The sequence below is a fragment of the Balaenoptera borealis genome, assembly GCF_965194805.1.
Source record: "Balaenoptera borealis genome assembly, chromosome: 21".
Lineage (NCBI taxonomy): Eukaryota > Metazoa > Chordata > Mammalia > Artiodactyla > Balaenopteridae > Balaenoptera > Balaenoptera borealis.
The window spans coordinates 13,119,956-13,139,733 of record NC_138880.1 but is presented as its reverse complement, the minus strand read 5'-3'; the positions used below and the strand labels follow the sequence as shown (position 1 = coordinate 13,139,733).

General features: G+C 35.4%; 1 protein-coding gene across 8 annotated transcripts in view; it reads left to right on the top strand.

The window, feature by feature from the left end:
- Positions 1-19,778, top strand: part of WRN (WRN RecQ like helicase) — a 125,918-nt gene that overhangs the window by 84,745 nt on the left and 21,395 nt on the right. For 5 of the 8 annotated variants that reach the window (XM_082374930.1, XM_082374925.1, XM_082374926.1 and 2 more), the window contains 7 exons: positions 1,664-1,765; positions 2,049-2,141; positions 6,810-6,951; positions 14,537-14,707; positions 14,784-14,881; positions 16,205-16,274; positions 17,101-17,177. In XM_082374930.1, the coding sequence (XP_082231056.1) occupies positions 1,664-1,765; positions 2,049-2,141; positions 6,810-6,951; positions 14,537-14,707; positions 14,784-14,881; positions 16,205-16,274; positions 17,101-17,177 (753 nt within the window). The remainder of the gene's footprint in view (positions 1-1,663; positions 1,766-2,048; positions 2,142-6,809; positions 6,952-14,536; positions 14,708-14,783; positions 14,882-16,204; positions 16,275-17,100; positions 17,178-19,778) is intronic. The other 3 variants (XM_082374931.1, XM_082374927.1, XM_082374929.1) reach the window with 1 other exon arrangement.

Genomic DNA, 19,778 nt, shown 5'->3' with positions numbered 1-19,778 from the left:
CTGTCTCATGCCAGAATCCTGTGACTGAGAGAAGAAACTTGTCCAGTCATCAGTGTAAATATGCAATTTTATATTTTTTATTGGCAAAGTCTCAATGTCTGCACCTGCCATTATTTAAAACAGTCAAACCCAATAGTTACTGTAATCTTTGTTTAAAGGGAATTATTTGCAAATTAATCTCAGTTTAACAAATATTCCACTGGCTCCACCTGATTTCTATTTATGGTATTGTTTTTAGAATATTTCTTCTTTTTCAACTTGTTTTTATTCTGTGGAATATTATACTTTAACTATTTTGATGGTCCTAAAAGAAGAATAAATATTCATTTGATTTGTTATTAGAGACTTGTTACTTTATTTTCTTCAATTTGTTACTGAAACTGATGAGATTAGTTAAATGTAGATCATGGGAACCAAACGTAAGGGAAGATCTAGCTCTCCGAGTGTGGGCATTGTTTCCTTTGTTCTTTCTATCTGAGGAGAAAGAGGTGAGCTAAACAAACAAAACAGAGCAAAAAAGGGAACTAATATTTAGCCCATGAGCTAGGAATAATGAGGTTAGATGGTTAACCTAGGAACTAGAGTCAATCGTTGGAAGAGACCTTTTAGGGAAATTACATGGAAAGGCATGGTGGTTGGTGGTGTCAAATGATAAGAATATTTTTGAATAAGAGATCATTTGTGTGTCCAGACTTTCCAGAACTCACTTAACTGGATTCCCTGTTGGTGTCATCCTTGAGAATTGTACAGAGGTATTTTTATCAGTTAGAAGGCTGTATAGTCAAAACATGAGTGATGAGGATCAGTATTATCACTTAGATCTTGTGGATAAATTATTGTTTTCTTTTGAAATATTTGAAACCTGTTCAACTCAGATTTCTCTTTATTCTTGGAAAGATATGCAAAGACTATTTGGAAGATTGTCATCATCTGATATACCATAGTCATGGAATTTCTTCACAGGAGAGTAAAATTAACAGAGTCAGGATGAGGTATAGCAGCATTAACTTAAAAAAAAAACATGTCTTTAGTGTTATTTAAAAAGTTTATATAAATTCAGTATTATGGGGAAAAAAAATGGTTAGAATTGTTTGAGGAAGGAACTTAATTCTGATACTTTATTGGTGTCCTATAATACCCCATAATACAAAGAGATAGTTTTTAGAGGGCTGAGAAGTTCTCTGAAGAGCTAAAGTGATGAAGGCTCATATTTAGATCATGAGTCCTTTTCAGTATTCCTTATATAGATTAGATGCCTTTAGTTTCTCATATAAAATAACTTAAAGAATAACCTTTTACTGGGAAAAGGTAAAAATTCACGTATAGTAGAAAGATTGCCAAAAAAGCAAGTAGCATATAAGTCAAAATGAAGAACTTTAGGGTTTTAACAGTTTTTCATAGGCAGCTAAAAAATTGATGCTTAGACATGGGTAGAATTCTTTCAAAAGTAATTTTCATAAAAATCAGAAAAATGCTTGCCTTTTATGGGGGCATTGACTGGGAAGGGACGCAATAACTTTCTGATCTGAGATGATAGAAATGTTCCTTATCTTGTTAGCACTGTGGATGTTATAGGCTATGAAAAATAAACAGGAATAAATAAATGAAATAAAACTGCTAATACAATTTTAATAGTACTGTGTGCGGTATTTTTAATTGACAGGCGCCTCCTTAGTGAAATATGCAATGAGAAGTTTCGATTATACAAATTAAAGATGATGGCAAAGATGGAAAAATATCTTTATTCCAGAAGGTGTAGGCGACAGTAAGTATTATTTACTTTATATCAGTTAATAACAAGGATTTATAGATAATACTCTTAAGAAAAAAGTTTTGCAAAGTAATTAGAAATATTTAAAAAATATTTGATGGTGTTACATATGTGCTGAATTTTTAAGGCAACTTGCTTTGTGCCTCAGTAAACTGAAGCCAAATAATGAGGTCTCAGCTGAGTCAATTAATGTTGATTTCACCTCATTATTTTCAACAATGAATTTAACATATATGTTTTTGTTCTTTTATTTAATTTAAAATTTTCTCTTGGGTAGACTCATCTTGTCTCATTTTGAAGACAAACAGCTACGAAAGGCCTCCTTGGGAATTATGGGAACTGAAAAATGCTGTGATAATTGCAGGTCCAGGTAACGTTTTCTTCTTCTAGATGGACATTCTAAAAGTCTTTGTTTCTCTTCCTTTGCAAATAATTTTTAATTGAATTTTTGTTGAGTGATATGTATTGCAGTTTTTTAAAAACAAAATAATGAACTTATTTATTAAAAAAGAGGACAAAGCAAACAGTATTACAGTCTTTTACTTTTATAAATAGATAAACCAATTAATGGTAGACCTAAATCTAAACATATCAATAGTTATATTAAATGTAAATGGTCTAAAAATACCATTTAAAGGCAAAAATTATTAGAATTGATTTAAAAATATGACCCAACCAAATGCTGTCCACAAGAAATCCACTATAGGTATAATTATATAGGTAGATTAAAAATAAAAGGATAAAAACTGTATACCATGAAAACATTAATCAAAAGAAAGCTGGAGTTGTTACTTTTAATGTCCGATAATGGAGACTTTGGAGGAAGAATATTAGCAGGGATAAAGAAGGACATTACATGATGATAAAAGAGTCAGTTTACCAATGTATCAGTCAGGGTTCTCCAGAGCAATACATGCACATATGTGTACACACACACACACACACACACACACACACACACACACACACACACAGACAGAGAGATAATGAGAGAGGGAGGGAGAGGTTAATTTTAAGGAATTGGCTCATGCAGTTGTAGGGGTTGGCAAGCCTGAAATCTGTAGGCAGCCTAGCAGGCTGGAAAGTTGGGCAGAGTTTCTACATTACAGTTTTGAGTCACAATTCCTTGTTCTCCAGCCAGCCTCAGTCTTTGCTCTTTAAGGCCTTCATCTGATTGGATGAGACCTACTCACATTATCAAGGGTCAGCTCCTTTACCTAAAGTCAACTGATTGTAAATGTTAATCCCATCTACAAAATACCTTTATAGCAATATCTAGGTTAGTGTTTGACCAAATGACTGGGTACCATAGCCTAGCCAAGCTGACACATAAAGATAACCATTATATCCAAGAACACCTAATCCTAAATGTGTATATACTTTAAAAAGAACTGACAGAATTGAAAGGAGAAATAGAGAAATCCATTAGTAGAGTTGGTGACTTCAGTATCTCTCAGTAATTAATAGAGCTAGTAGACAGAAAATCAGTAAGAAAATAGAAGAAATGGAACAGGACTGTCAGCAAACTGTCTAATTGACTTTTATAGAACATTCCACCTAACAGCAGCAGATACACGTTCTTTTCAGGTGCAGATGGAATGTTCATGAAAATAGACTGTATTCTGGATCATAAAACAAACCTTAACACAATTAAAAGATTTGTATTTATATAGAATACATTTTCTAACTAAAATGGCATGAAACTAGAAATCAACAGAAAGATAACAGGAAAGTCTCCAAACACTTGGAAATTAAGTAACACACTACTAAATAATCCATTAGTCAAAGAGGAAGTCTCAGGGTAAATCAGAAAATATTTTGAACTGAATGAAATGAAGATACAAAATGTATGGGGTACAGCTAAAGTGATACTGACAGGGAAAATTAGAGCATTAAATACTTAGAGTAGAAGAAGGGTTTCAAATTAGTAATTAAGCTTCCACCTTAAGAAACTAGCAAATAGAGGTAAAGAAAACTAAAAGGAAGCAGAAGGAAGGAAAGAATAAAGATAAGCGCATAAATCAATAGAAAACAAAAACAATTAGAGAAAACCAATGAACTCAAAAGCTCATTCTTTGAAAAGGTCAATAAAATTGATAGAAAGTTCTAAAAAGAAAAAAAAAAAAAGAAGAGGAGACACAGATTACCAATATCAGGACGGAGAGGGGGAATTTCACTCTAGCCACAACAGACATTAAAAGGATAATGAGGAAACACTATGAATAGCTCAGTGCACATACATTCAGTAATTTAGGTGAAATGGACCAATTCCTTGAAAACCTCAAACTAATAAAACTCACTCACACACACACACACAAAAAACAACAAAAAAACCCCTCACTCACAATGAAGTACATAACCTGAATAATCCTACAACTGTTGAAGAAATTGGATCCTTGTTAAAAACTTCCAAAAATGAAATTCCCTAGCCCAAATGGTTTCAGTGGCAAATTCTACCCCCAAAAAAGAAGAAGTAATGCCAGTTCTACTATTTATGTGATATTCTCTCAAACATAAAACTGCACTGTAGAGATGAAGAAAAGATTAGTGGTTGCCAGAGATTAGAGGGATGGGGTCGAGGTTATGATTACAAAGGAATAGCACAGGGAGTATTTTGCAGTGATGGATTTGTTGCATGTTCTGATTGTGGTGATGGTTAGAAGAATCTATGAATGTGTTTAAACTTGTAGACCGTAACACACACACATAGACATACAATCAATTTAACTGTGTATTAATTGAAAAAATAAAATACAAATGGTGTAGGTAGTTGAGCTAACCATATACTAGGTGTGGTAGCTGTATTACTGTTAGACAAAAGGAGTTTTATTAGGGATGGAGATGTTCTCTATACAGTGATAAATGGTTCCTCCACCAAGAGGACAGAATTGTTCTATGCACCTTAAAAAAAAAACCCTACAACTATGTAAAGCACAGACTGACAGAACAGCTGGAAGAAATCAACAATTCCACCATCAAAGTAGGAGAGGTTGATATAATTTTTAGTTATTGGTAGGTTAAGCAATCAAAAAATTAGGAAGCAGTAGAAAATCTGGTCAATATGGTAACAAGTCTGATTTATTGGACATGCAGTATGTAGAAGCCGTTACCAAGCAATTAGAGTAATGTGTCTCAAACATTTTTACTTCATGACCCACATAGTTAATGGCTAATTGAGTCTAGGTTCTGTTCAGAACCCTAAGGTCTCAAGGGATTAACCTTCAGCACACCTATAATCCATTTGTAGCACACGGGCTGGGAAGTGCTGAATTAGAGACTACACTTCTCAAACATAGATGGCATATTTATAAAAATGAACTATAGGGACTTCCCTGGTGGCTCAGTGGTTAAGAATCCTCCTGCCAATGCAGGGGACATGGGTTCGAGCCCTGGTCCGGGAAGATCCCACATGCCGCAGAGCAACTAAGCCCGTGCACCACAACTACTGAGCCTGTGCTCTAGAACCTGTGAGCCACAACTGCTGAGCCCATGTGCCACAACTACTGAAGCCCGTGCGCCTAGAGCCTGTGCTCCACGACAAGAGAAGCCACCGCAATGAGAAGCCTGCGCACCACAACGAAGAGTAGCCCCCACTCGCCACAACTAGAGAAAGCCCGTGCGCAGCAATGAAGACCCAACGCAGCCAAAAATAAATAAATAAATAAAATTTTAAAAATGTACTATATATTAAAACAATGGGTGGCAAACTATGGCCCATGGACCAAATCCACTCACTGCCTGTTTTTGTAAATAAAGTTTTTTTGTAATACAGCCATGCCCTTTTGTTTATATATTATCTATGGCTGTTTTTGCAGAGTTGAGCTAAGTAGTTGTGACACAGAGATTGTCTGGCCCACAAAGCCTAAGCTATTTACTGTCTGGCCCTTTATAGGAAGAGTTTTCTGACCTCTGTACTAGACTGTAACCTGTCTCAAGTTTTCAATGTATTGGTTTCAAACACACCACATTTTCTGGCCAGAATGCAACAGAATTAGAAGTAAACAAGAGGATAAAAAGGGAAATTCTCATTCATTTGGAAATTTAAAATAATGCTGTAAAGTAACTTGTCAATCAAGGAAAAAACTCAAACTGGAAATTAAAACATTTTTAGAACTTAGTGATAATTACAGCAATATACATTAAAACTTGTATGCTGCAGCATAGGTGATACTTGGTGGGAATTTGATAGCTTTAAATACTCGTATTAGAAAAGAAAATTAATGAACTAAGTATTCTACTAAAGAAGTTAAAATAGAGAATAAACCTAAACATAGCCTTTTTTTTCCCTAAAAATATATCTAGAATACTGACTATATTCTTATTGCTATTTCAAAGATATTTATTATAAAGAAAGCAAGTGAATTAGGTAGTTGAACTATATTAGTTGATTTTCTCTGAGTCCTTTTGTTCTCAACATGCCATAAAGAATTCTCATTTGTATTAATGAGAATTAATACAAATGAGAATTTCATTAATTTGTGTTAATGATAATTTCTACCTGAAGGATGGCTTAGGAATTTAACTTCTAAATGGACTTACATGAAAAGCTTATAATCTTTGGTCATATTTTAAAGTATGACTTTAACAACTTCTTGCATAGGAGATGTGTTTTTTCAGTTCAGAAGTTTTGCGGCAGGGGTGGGGGTGGGCAATAAACCTTTTCTTCCATCAAAACCTAACACAAAAGTCCAGTATTTATACAGTCGATCAAGTGGAGCTATTTGATCTGTAATCCTGCGTTCTGCTTGCTTGAACCTGTTTCTCTCTATGGCCCAAGGTACCTCCTGTGAAACTTGGATCCTAGGGCACTAACGTCGAGAACCATTAATATAACATACCTGTGATGCTATATTATAGTTTATATTTCATGTTTTACATACTTTACATGCTCTCGGCTGTATTGAACTTTATTTGTAGCTTCTGAAGCAGTTGGCACATTTGAGATATTTTTTTACTGGGCTAATTGTTACACTAAATCTTTTTATTTCTAAAGGTACATGCCTTGGCTAAGCTTTCTTTACATATTGTTTTTATTTAGATTGGATCGCTGCTTTTCCATTGATGACTCAGATGATATGTCACAGGACTTTGGTCCACAAGCATTCCAGCTCTTATCTGCCGTGACCATCTTAGGCGAAAAGTTTGGAATTGGGGTTCCAATTTTATTTCTCCGAGGATCTGTAAGTATGTCTGTGAGTCACCTTCAGAGTTCTTCTTTTACTCCTATTACACTTTTCTTCAGAGGTTTGCTGTTTTACCATTGTAGCTTTGGCTTTAGTTATCAGAACTCAGAGAGTCATATTAAGTTCCATTTAAGCACTGCATTCATTACCTTTGACAAAAGCTGTGTGTATCATTAAGACAATGCTTCCAGGCTGTCTGTTTCAGTTTATTACATTGCAGTTGGATGAATCCCTAGACTGGTCTTTTATAGGATAATTAAGAAAAGTTTACTTTCATTGTGTCAAGGGACAGGTAGAACAAATTTGTATCTTTTGGTGCCTTGTGAAGTAGTAAATTTTTTGAGAAAAATTTAAATTTCAGTGATTATTTGTAAATGTCTAAGTTCAATAATAATATTTGGTAGTATATTTTTTCTTTCCTTCTATTTTATTTCTAATCAGAAGTATTTAAAATTCTAAGAAAGTTATTTTTCTTCACCAATGAATAGTTAATTCTGCTACTTTTTTTTTTTTTTTTGAGTGATTAGTGTGCCAGCATTATGCTAACAGTTGCAGGTACAAATATGAGTAGGTCATGACCCTTATAGCCAAAGAGCTTTTTCTGTAGTCCTTTTGTTTATATGATTTTATTCCTGATTTAGAAGTCTGTAAAGTTAAGTATTATACATTGACGTTAGTTGAATAAACCAAAAATGGGAGATAGAATCCTTTGCAACTACGTATATTTATTAAAAATACAAAAGTAGAGATTAAAATTCTCACTTTGTATGTAGAATTTTTTTTTTTAAGTTTTGTTTTCTTTCTTTCTTTCTTTATCTATTTTACTTATTTATTTTTGGCTGTGTTGGGTCTTCGTAGCTGTGTGTGGGCTTTTCTCTAGTTGCGGTGAGCGGGGGCTACTCTTCGTTGTGGTGCGCAGGCTTCTCATTGCGGTGGCTTCTCTTGTTGCGGAGCACGGGCTCCAGGTGCCCCGGCTTCAGTAGCTGTGGCTCGTGGGCTCTAGAGGCAGGCTCAGCAGTTGTGGCTCAGAGGCTTAGTTGCTCTACAGCAACTAATGTGGGATCCTCCCAGACCAGGGCTCGAACCCGTGTCTCCTGCATTGGCAGGCGGATTCTTAACGACTGCGCCACCAAGGAAGCCCTGTATGTAGAATTTTAAAAATAATTTAGGTCAGCATTCATTTCTTAAATTCTCAAATACTTTGTGTAAATATTTACTTTCTGAGTTTTTGTTTTGTTTCGAAAGGGACTTACTAAGTTAGCCAGTTGTGAAATACTTTTAATGAAATGTTAAAAATATGTTAACTTCAGGTACTGATGTTTTTAGATTATGGAGTTTAAAATTTTGTTCTTAAATCTCAAGCTTGGTTAGAAATTTAACGGTAGAAGTGTTGCCTAAGGAACTTGGTTTAGCTGATATGAGTGCTGCTATATTTTTTTAAAAAAAGAATTTAAGTTGCAAGGGATAGATTTAATGTAATTGAGATCTATGAAAATTTCTTGTCTCTGTCATCTTTAAAACCTGTGCATCCCAGCTGAATGTATAATTTATAAAAATTATCCTTGTTTTAATTTGGTGTAATCCAGCAGTATCCAGTATCAACAGATAAGTGGAAGTGGGCTCCTAGACAAACTTAAACTGGTCACAAGACGGATCAGATTTCACCTATTATTTGAAAACCAAGTCAGACCGCTTATATCAACAGTCTCTTCTGGGAGTCTGCAAATTAAGAAGTTTATTCTTTGTGAAATTTTATATTACCCTTGCTAGATAAAGGTGTAAAACTTTTTAAAAAAGTACCACTTAACAAAAATTTGTAGACATTAACTACAGTGAAAATAAGGCAAGTTTTTTTCCCCCAATTTCAGTGATCTTGGTATCTACTGGGATATCATTTTTTAAATTATAATTGTATTTCCTTTGAGAATTTAGTGAATCGTCTACCTTAACTAATTTAGGAAAAATTAATATCTTTATAGATAATTTTCATTTGTAAGATGATTAAGTATCTTAAACTTGAAACTCTTGGAGTTTATTTAAAGAGATAATATTTGTACATATAAAACAAATATTTCAGCAGCACATGATTCTCCTCTCTTACATAGGATGTTTGAAAATAGTATAAATGATTATTCAGGCCATTCAGGTGTTTGTGAATGGAGTTTAAAATTTTGTTTTTAAAGCATAAGTTTTGCTGGAAATTAAAGAGTAGAAATATTGCCTAAGGAACTTTGTTTTAGGGGTCTAAATAGCTCACCACATAAAAATCTTTAAACACCTTTGTGAATTAAGTATTAAGATATGCAGTTATCTTAATTTTACAGATTAGAAAACAGATACAGTCATTAATTTGCATAATCAGGAGATTAAGTGAAACCTCTTTCCTGATCATGTTATCAAAGTGCTAAACCTTATCATGGCTCCAGAATTAGAGAACCCTTTTGATAAAAGATGCTTTGACTATAGGCAGCCATTGGAAAACTATTGTTAGTTTTAATCACCCTTTATAATTTTCAAACTTTCTAACAGGAGAGGGTTATCCGTTTAATTTTTCGGACAATCTATTTCATCAGGTTGAAATATATTCCTAGAGATAATTATTGTAACTTTATATTTTGGCTTTATTGTTCACATAGAATAATAGTCCCAGAAATGACCTTTTTAAGCCCTGAAGCGGCAGCTGTGAACTTCCTTGGCCTGTAGGAACTGGGAAAGAGGCAAAAGAAAAAAAAAAATTAGTTAAAATATAGACAGAAACTATGGACTTATATTGTACTTTAAGAACACAGGAATCTAAAACTTCTAGAGTTAAGAGTTTATAACTATTTTTTACTGCTAGTTATTAAACTTTTTTTTTTTTTTTTTTGCCACGCTGCATGGCATGTGGGATCTTAGTTCCCCAACCAGGGATCAAACCCGTGCCCCCTGCAGTGGAAGCGTGGAATCCTGACCACTGGACCGCCAGGGAATTCCCAAAACATCTATTTTTGTGTGAGCCACTGTACTCTGTTTTGTGGGGAATTCAAAGCGGAATTAGATGAGACATCATCTAGTATGGAAGGTGTTACTTGAGAATAAATAAGTATATTGCAGCATAAAAAGAGATCGGGGACATATGAATAGATGTAAAGTATTATTTAAGTTCTGAAGAGAGAGTGCTTGTTAATGGCTGTGAAACTAGAGAAGTCTTTGTTATGGTATCACTGGCGCTTTCTATTCTGTGGATGATAAGAGTAGATTTGGGCATTCAGAGCCAACCGGAGGGAAGAAGGTGGAGAGGAATGTGGCATTCCCAGCAGAAAGAACTACCACAACAAGCAATCATGATTTTTAAAGAAGTTAATTCAGAGAAGTGGCAAGTTTGTTTGTTTTCTCTATCAGATAATAGTGCGAAGATTTGGCTTTTATTAGAAAGTGATCCTTTGGGACTTGTGCTCTGGCCAGTCGGCTCTCTTTATTGTAACACACATTGATCCGTTCATAGGTTTCCAAACTCCCTGATGCATCCGTTTGGTACCCTGATTTTTCCAACCTGCTTTTTAAAGGAAAAGAATGGGTTGATAATTTCCATTTTTGAGACTTTGTCCCATAGAAGTAGACTCTTAGGGCAAAAGGATTATTTAACTCTACCACCTTATTATACAACGGTTAATACTAAGTCCCAGAAAGTTAAATGACATGTGTCATGTCAGGTCATTACTTTGTGCCAGAAGCAGGATGAGCAACAGCTTTCCTAACTACTGTTCTAGTGCTATGTCTGTTTTATTATGCTGTTCACATGCAGTTTTAAATTTGTATTTTTAGGTTGAATGATCTAGAGATGCTAGAATGAAGATTTATGATTGGTAAGGGATATGTGCATGTATAATTGTGCACTCCTTAAAATCAGTGCCCAAATCCCTATATCTGCTATGGCAGCTTTCTCATCCTTAGCAGTTTTACTTTGTCAGTGGGTTAACCTGGAAAATTAAGTTAACTAGAACGTATAAGTAATTAATGGAAGATGCCTCGCTCAGAGTAAGAAATTGTTAGACATTTGTGTGTTTTTTTTTTTTTTTAGACATTTGTTGTTGAAAATCCTTATTCTGTTTTTTCAAAAATGTTACTTGGGTAAATTTGGATTTCTCGTTGGAAAGGGAATATGATTTCTTTAAAACAAAATGATCTGTGTTGAAGAGCAGAAATATTTCGTTTTGTGTATGGTGATTGCCATGGAAACATGACAGTGTAAATTTATTCACACAGTACACAGTATTCACAATGATTATTGATCATGAGGGGAAGGGACAGTTACCCCTACTGATTAGAAGAACATCTCATTTCTTCATATCAGCAAATGTGTTCATTCACTTCAGGTTGTTTACTGCTTACGAAAGGGAAGGCTAGAGGAATAATTTTTAGTGTCCAGATTGCTCATAAGTACTAGTTAGGCCACTTAATATCTTTGGTGTTATTAGTTTGCAAGCAATAGATTCTCCTACTATAAAGGTAAGCCCCCAGCAGGTGTAGAATGCCATTACAAGTGTTCTGGGAAAACTGACTCGATACTGAGTCAGGGCTTTTGCTTTTATGTTAAGGAAGGCAGGCTAAGTTAAAGGATCAGCTGTTAACTCATAAAAATAAAGTTAATATTATTGAGCCAGGCTCTGTCCTGTCCTGGTTACTCAATCTTCACGACATCCCCAAGAGACAGGAAGTATTATTGTACCTGTATAGCAGCTGAGGAAATAGCAGCACAGGTAAGTTAAGTAACTGACTTGCCCAAAATCCAAAAGCTAGTAAGTACTGGAGCTGTGACTTGAACCCAGGTGGTCTAGCTGCACTAACTACAATCAGTATATATGTATATGTATGTATATTGGTGTCTGTGTGTGTATATATCCCTGGTGTAGTGGTCTGGAGGACTGTGTCCTAGTCGTACCTCTATGACCTTAGGCTACCACTTAACATCTTTGAGCCTCTGATTGTCTGTATCTGAGTAAAAATGACTAGATAGATCAATGAGCTCCAATGTTGCTTCCAGATCTGAAATTCTATGATGTTTGATTTTAAACATTCTATACAAATCAAACCAAAGTCAGTTAGTGTAGGTAGTAGAGGTTGTTATGGAAAAAGGTGCCACGTTGTACGTGGGTGTTTGTTTCTCTGAATCTTGTTCTAGTACAATTTTTGTAAATATAATCACCATGATACTAAAGCTTTATTACTTAGCTATTTTAATACAAAATTCAATTTCAATTTTTATTTTTAGAATGCATGTTACAGACCCTGTTAACTAAACCTATAAGAAGCCTGTGTTTTAAAAAAGCTCAGTGTATCTAGGCACTGATGTGTTTCCGATGGGAACTTTCCTTATCTAATCTAATTTCAGCCTAGATTTCTTTATATTAGGGATCAGTCTTTTTAGGTTATTTCACTTGTATTCACATTTTTAACATTCCAAAATGATAAACTTGTAACCATAACATTTTCATCACTTGAACAAAACCAATACATTTGTAATATAGTGAGGCTTATAGTGCCTGAGTTATGTCTGCTGGAACTCATTCTGTATATTCTTTTCATTTTGATCCCTGGATTTGAATATGCACTGATTGTTAAACCATCATTAGAGTATAGATGAAATATAAAAATGTTGAGTGACAGGATGTGCCTATTTCTAAAATTTTAGATTGCATTTCATATTGAAAATTTTAGAATACAGGAACTTCTTGACATGCTCAAGGAGTGAATGTTTTTGAAACATGAATATAACCTAAAATACAGTATTTGTTATGAAGCTCATGATCAGTCTAGCGAATTTAAACAGAAAGGTATTTATTACTGGGTGTTAAGTGGCTTAGAGTATTGTTGATAAGATTATACTGCAAAGTAATCTGCCATGGAAGCAGTTGCCTCTTCTGAGGTTAAGAATTTATCTGTCAGTGCCTGACCCCAAACTGCACTGAATAGGGAGCTGTAACAATCGGGAAGGTTCTACTTCTGCTTGATCTGGGAGCTGCCTTCTATAATCTGTATCAACAGAATGAATGTCTCCTGTTACTTAGGAAGCTAGAAGCTGTATGCTAGGTTCTTTGCTAACACTTTCTCATAAAAAGCAAACCCCTCCACAGTCATGCATACCTGCAAATATAGCAAAGTAGTGCCCTTTGCCTCACTTCCTGTGTGTAGATGTCATGCAAAAATACCTTTGTTTAGTGGAACTTAAATCACATCCAGAAGCCTAGTTGAAAGAAAGTTTGAGAAATAGTGTTTGCAACTTCCCAGATTCTGTGGTAGAAGTCACAGTGGAGGAAGGGCAGAATGACCCTCTAATTACAATCTGCTGTATTCACCGCAAATACATTAGATAGGAGCAATTCTCCAGAAAGCGCTATGTTCATATAGTACCATACACATTTAAAAGTAGTATTTAGATGTGTAGGATGGATGAAGGAGATAATCAGGGACTTCCCTGGTGACACAGTGGTTAAGAATCTGCCTGCCAATGGAGGGGACACGGGTTTGAGCCCTGGTCTGGGAAGATCCCACATGCCACGGAGCAACTAAGCCTGTGCGCCACAACTACCGAGCCTACGCTCTAGAGACCATGAGCCACAACTACTGAGCCCGCGTGCCACAGCTACTGAAGCCCGTGCGCCTAGAGCCCGTGCTCCACAACAAGAGAAGCCACCTAGAGCCTGTGCTCGGCAACAAGAGAAGCTACCGCAATGAGAAGCCCGTGCACCGCAGCGAAGAGCAGCCCCCGCTCACCGCAACTAGTGAAAGCCTGTGCGCAGCAACAAAGACCCAACGCAGCCAAAAATAAATAAATAAATAAATTTTAAAAAAAGGGGTAATCAGAGGGCAAAGTGAATAGAAAAAGTTCTCTGTGGAGAGTGAAGGTGGGGAGAGTCATTTCCATTAGAGGACAAGAGAATTGCATATGATGGGCTAGCTTCCCCAACATTTCTAGACCTTGATGGCTATGAAGAGTCTCCGATCGGAATCCTCTGGTCACTTAGGGAAAAATATCTCAAAAGCATCAACTGTCTAGCATGCACCTGCTTTTTCTGATATATCTCAGTGAAGCAGCTAAATCAGAAATGATCAAGTAAACTTTGCTGAAACATCACGGACCAAAAGCACAGTAATGACAACAACGCAGTGGAAACCTGAGTCTTGGCACTGCACTCACTGATTACCAGCTATGGGTCACGCTGCCTTTAACACCCATGCTTCAAGTCTTGAGCTGTAGATTTATGATCACGGTTTTCAAACAATAATGTGAGTATGTTAATAAAAGGTCTAAATAGCAAAGGTTAAATATTCCAAATATATCCAAACCTATGCATTGGGAAATGCATGTGATTTATATATGAAATTTCCTGCCGTTATTTAAAACAGAAAAGGAACACTATTTTGAGTGTATTTATTTGTGACTTAAGTAATCAGAGCAAGCAGGAGGGGTATAAAAATGTCGTAGGTTTTTAAAGCAGAAATTTAGTGTTAAAGCCAAAGAATCAGTAGACGGTTTTGTGTTTTACATCTCCTGTTTAATTAAATAAACATTTTAAGAAATTGATTTTATTCCTAATTTCAGAATTCCCAGCGTCTTGAAGATAAATATCGCAGTCACAATTTCTTTGGCACTGGCAAGGATCACACAGAGAATTGGTGGAGGGTTTTTTCCCATCAGCTCGTAACTGAGGGATTCTTGGTAGAAGTTCCTGGGCAAAGCAAATTTGTAAAGATTTGCACCCTTACAGAAAAGGTAAACAATGTAGAAGTCTGCCTGTTTGGTTTAATTTTCTCACTGTGCATTAAAAGATTCTTCTTGTGTTCAATAGGGTAGAAATTGGCTTGCTAAAGCCAAAACAGAATCTCCTCAGAGCCTTATCCTTCAAGCTAATGAAGAACTGTGTCCAAAGGAGTTTTTTCTACCAAGGTTCATTTTTCACTTTTTTTTTTTAACTTCTGGGTTTTCTGTTGTTTAAATGATTCATTTTATACCAATTTACAGGTACCACACAAAGTAAATTGAGTAAAGATAATCATTTTTGCATACCTCTTTTAGTCAGTTTGGGGGTGGGAGTCAGTAGGGAGAATGATAAATCATAGAACACTGTCTTGGTGAATAGGAAGTGGATGACTGTAGTACTTAGAAAGCTGCTCTCCTGTTGATTAAAGAATTGTATAGCACAGGGAACTATATTCAGTATCTTGTAATAAACTATACTGGAAAAGAATCAGGAAAAAAAAGAATATAGATATATACATACATGTATGTATAACCAAGTAACTTTGCTGTACACCTGAAACTAACACAATATTGTAAATCGACTATGCTTCAATTTAAATAAATAAATAAATAAGATAAAGAAGCAGCATTGAGTTTAATGTTGAAGACTCTATATTCCATATTTCCTTCTTATGTATAGAGGACGGGAAAGGAATACACGTGTTGCCTACTTTTTAGTACCGTTACATGTTATCGATCATTTTTCAATTTTTTTTTTAATTGAAATATAATTGACATTTAACATTGTGTAAGTTTGAAGTGTACAAGTATTGGTTTGATACATTTATATATTGCATTGTGATTATGGCAATAGCGTTAGATAACACTTTTATCACATCACTTGAATAGCACTTCTTTTTTTTTTTTTTTAATTTATTTATTTTATTTATGGCTGTGTTGGGTCTTCGTTTCTGTGCGAGGGCGTTCTCTAGTTGTGGCAAGCAGGGGCCACTCTTCATCGCGGTGCGCGGGCCTCTCACTGTCGCGGCCTCTCCCGTCGCGGAGCACAGGCTCCAGACGCGCAGGCTCAGCAATTGTGGCTCACGGGCCTAGTTGCTCCGCGGCATGTGGGATCTTCCCAGACCAGGGCTCGAACCCGTGTCCCCTGCATTGGCAGGCAGACTCTCAACCACTGTGCCACCAGGGAAGCCCGCACTTCTTTTTTGTGTAGAGAACAATTGAGATCTAGTCTCTGAGCAACTTTGAAGTTTATAATATAGTATTATTGACTATAACCATTATGTTGTGCTTTAGATTATCAGTTTTACTTTTAAACTTAAAAAACTTTAAAGAGTTTTAAACCTAGACTTTGAAGAGCTTAAGCTCTTTGGAGGGGAAAAATCAATTTAAAAAAGCATCAGTTCTAAAAGAGTAATATAACCTTATCTGCCTTTCTAAGAGTGGAGGTGTGATGATTCATGTATTAGATAATTACATTTTAACATTTGAGATAATTTTATTATTTTTCAGGTCTAAAGCTGTATCTTCCGGCACTGAGCAACATTCCTCTAATCAAGTACCAATTAAATTAACTTCAGAGGTTTGTTTTTATTAAAGAGATGGTTCTTACTATTTCATTCTTTATTGATGCAACTCCTGTTTAAAACTTTTCTGTTTTATTTCCACTCAAAGAGGAAAATGCCATATATAACAAGACATAAAATGTGGAAAGAGAAATGATATGAACAGAATAAAATACGCAATATATGATTTCTGAGGTTAATAGAACAGTTAGAAGTATCTGAGAAAGTAATTTTTTTTTTTCTTTTAAGCCTATTTTATAACTCATTTGGCTTGGATATTATAACACTTTTTATAATATCTTTTTTTGGATATTAGAATACTTTTAGTTGATGGAAAAATAAGCCTGATTCCTAAATGTTATCATTACAGTTACATAGACACATACACATACACAAAGCTTTTCCTGCTTTGTTTTGGATCTTAGGTAACTATCACAGATTAAATACTTATCCACAGGCCAACTTCCACTAATGAGGATACTAGGGTGATGGGGTGATGGACAAATGTGCTGAATTAAATTTTCTGGTGAACTTTTTCTGCTTTATTAAAGTATACACAATGTAATTGAATCATTTTTGTGACTTTGGCTCTTGCTATATCTCTAAGAATTCTTTTGATCATATATTCTCTATAGATTTGGGAGGAATGGGATATTACATTGCATTTCTAACTGCCCTAGAAGTTGATAATTCATGAGCTTATTTTCAGATGATTTATTTGATGAGTAGGTTAGTAAAAGGAAAAATTATTGTAATATTTTGTATCTTATTTTCTTCATTTTTAAAAGTTTTTTGAAACTTCTCTCTTTTTTTTTTTTGAATGGACCTTTATATGTTTAAAAGCAGTCCAGCTTGTATAAGATGTATTCTTACAAAGCATGTGATAAAATTTCTTCTGGGAGTAACATTCCTCAAAAAAGGTACAGAATTCACATTTTTATTTTCTATACTCACTTTATTTACACTTTTTCTCATTCTTTCCTAGAGAGAAAGGTCTGTCAGATGTTGGGCTATTTCACTGGCAGAAAGAAGGAAGTTAAAACATAAGCCTCTGGTATTATAATTATTAAAGCAGACTTATAAAATGATAGTTTTAATGTTAATTTAATAGCTAACACTTCTGGGCATTATTATTTGCCAGACTCTGTGCTAAATGCTAAGCATTTTATAAGTAATATCTCATTTAATTCATATAGTAACCTATGAGTTAGCTACTATTATTTATCCCCATTTTACAGTTGAAGAGACTAAAGGTTAAGAAGTTAACTAACTTGTTAGGAGCATCCATCTAATAACAGAGCTGACTTTCAGATCTATATTTGTCAACCTCTAGCATCTAAACACTATTACTATATTATATTATATTTGTATGAAATATATATATTCCCACTCCATTTTCAAAAAAAAACGATCTTATGGCAACATAAAATGGTAGATATTGGGGTTGGTAGAGAATAAAGGTAATACACCTATTGTGCTTTCAAGCTTAATGACTTTCTGACTTAATAAAAGTGTAGAGAATGTACAGAATTACAGAAGGTCTGAAAATGGAGAATTTAAAAAACTTGTTAGGACATATGCACAGATTAAGTGGACTACACTTACATACATAGCAGGTGAAAGAAAATGGTTTGTTCTTTAATGGTTTGCTTACTTAGATAGGTAATACTACTTTGGATCTGATAGAGACATTTACCATAATACCAGTCTTCCACCCCAAATAATTTCTTTTTGTTTGGATATATATACTGTGTTTCATGTAAACAAAAGGTTTAAGGAGTGTACAAAACAATATACCTGTTCAATACGCTGAAGCATTTCTTCATTTAAACATTCCCTGTGGCATCTTCTTTGTGCCATGTACTATTCTAGGCACTGGGATTCAGTGGAGGATAACAGAGACATAGTCACTGGCCCTCCCAGAGTTTATATTCTAGTGGGATATACACGTAAGGGAACAGAAAATTACAATCCAGGGTTGTAACACTTTGGAAACACTTTGGAAGTGACACTTGAGGCTTAAGTAGCAGTTGGGTGAAGTGAAGGGATGTTTTCTAAGCAGAGGAATGGTCCACGTACTAAAACCTGAAAGCAAGAAGAGGGTATATGACATGATTGAGGGATTCAGCAGTTTGCTAGCAATTCCCTGATAGAGGGAAGCAAGGGAGTGGGAAAATTTAAGACTGGAGAGTTGAACAGTGTCTCCAATATCCAGTTCCTTTCAAGCACTCGATTTGATCATAAAAGCAGTTGGGCGCTAAGGAAAGGTTTTAGGCAGAACAGGTGACATGATCAAATTTATGATTGAGAACAGGGGTTGACAAACATGAAGGATCAGATAGGAAATAATTTAGGCTTTGAGGGCCATGTGGTCTCTGTCTCAACTGCACAGCTTTGCCGTTGTGGCCTCAAACCAGCCATGGATGATATGTAAATGAATGAGTGTGGCTGTGTTCCAATAAAACTTTATTTAGGGACACTGAAATTTGATTTTCATATAATTTTCACATGTCACAAAATGTTTTCCTCTTGATTTTTTTAACTATTAAAAAATGTAGAAGAAGCCATTCTTAACTACAAGCCTTACCAGAACAGACAGATTTGGCCTGTGCACCCCTAGCATGCCGACCCGTGGTAGATGGCTCTGGCTGTGGAGGGAATGGACTGCAGGAGGATCATAGTTGTAGAGACACAAATAGGGAGGCTATTGCTGTGTTGTTTGCAAGAGGCTATGGTAGATTAGTCAAGGGAAGTGGCAGCGGGTGGGGAGAGAAAGAGATTTGTAAGATATTTAGGAGATGGAATTGTTAGGACTCAGTGATTGAAAAGATAGGCAGGTTAAGGAAGATGGAAGACTTGACTGTGATGCTTGGGTTTTTGTCTTTGATGGTGGGTGAGTGCTGCCATTTCCTTCACTGGGCTATGTAAGAGGAAGACAGGTTTGAAGGGCTGAATGTTTAGGGGATGAGGTTAAATTAGGAGTTTAGTGATAGACATACTAAGTTTGAGATACCTGTAGAGTGGTCCAGAAGTTAATTTTAATATACGGGCTTAGTGTACAGAAGTGAAAAAGATGCTTACATATCAATAACTATTATTTTAAATTTCATTTGAATTTTCATTAAAATAATACATGTGAATGTTTTTAAAAGTCAGTTGAGACTTAAAGGCATATAACAAAGCACACCAGTTCACACCCGTCTCAAACCCATTTTGTTCTGTTCTATAGAAGCAATCACCCTCAGATCTTCTGACCAGTTTCTATGGTATTGGCCTCCATACTTCTTTTTTTAAAAACACCTTTTTGGGACTTCCCTGGCAGTCCAGTGGTTAAGACTCTGCACTTCCAATGCAGCAGGCGTGGGTTCGATCCCTGGTCGGGGGGGAACTAAGATCCCACCTGCTGCGTGGTGTGGCCAAAAAGACAAACACCTTTTCAGCATATATTTTATTAATATTTATTGTACATTGCTCTTTGAAAGGCTGAAAAAAAGTGGGGAAAAGGCTAAGAAAGAGGGCTA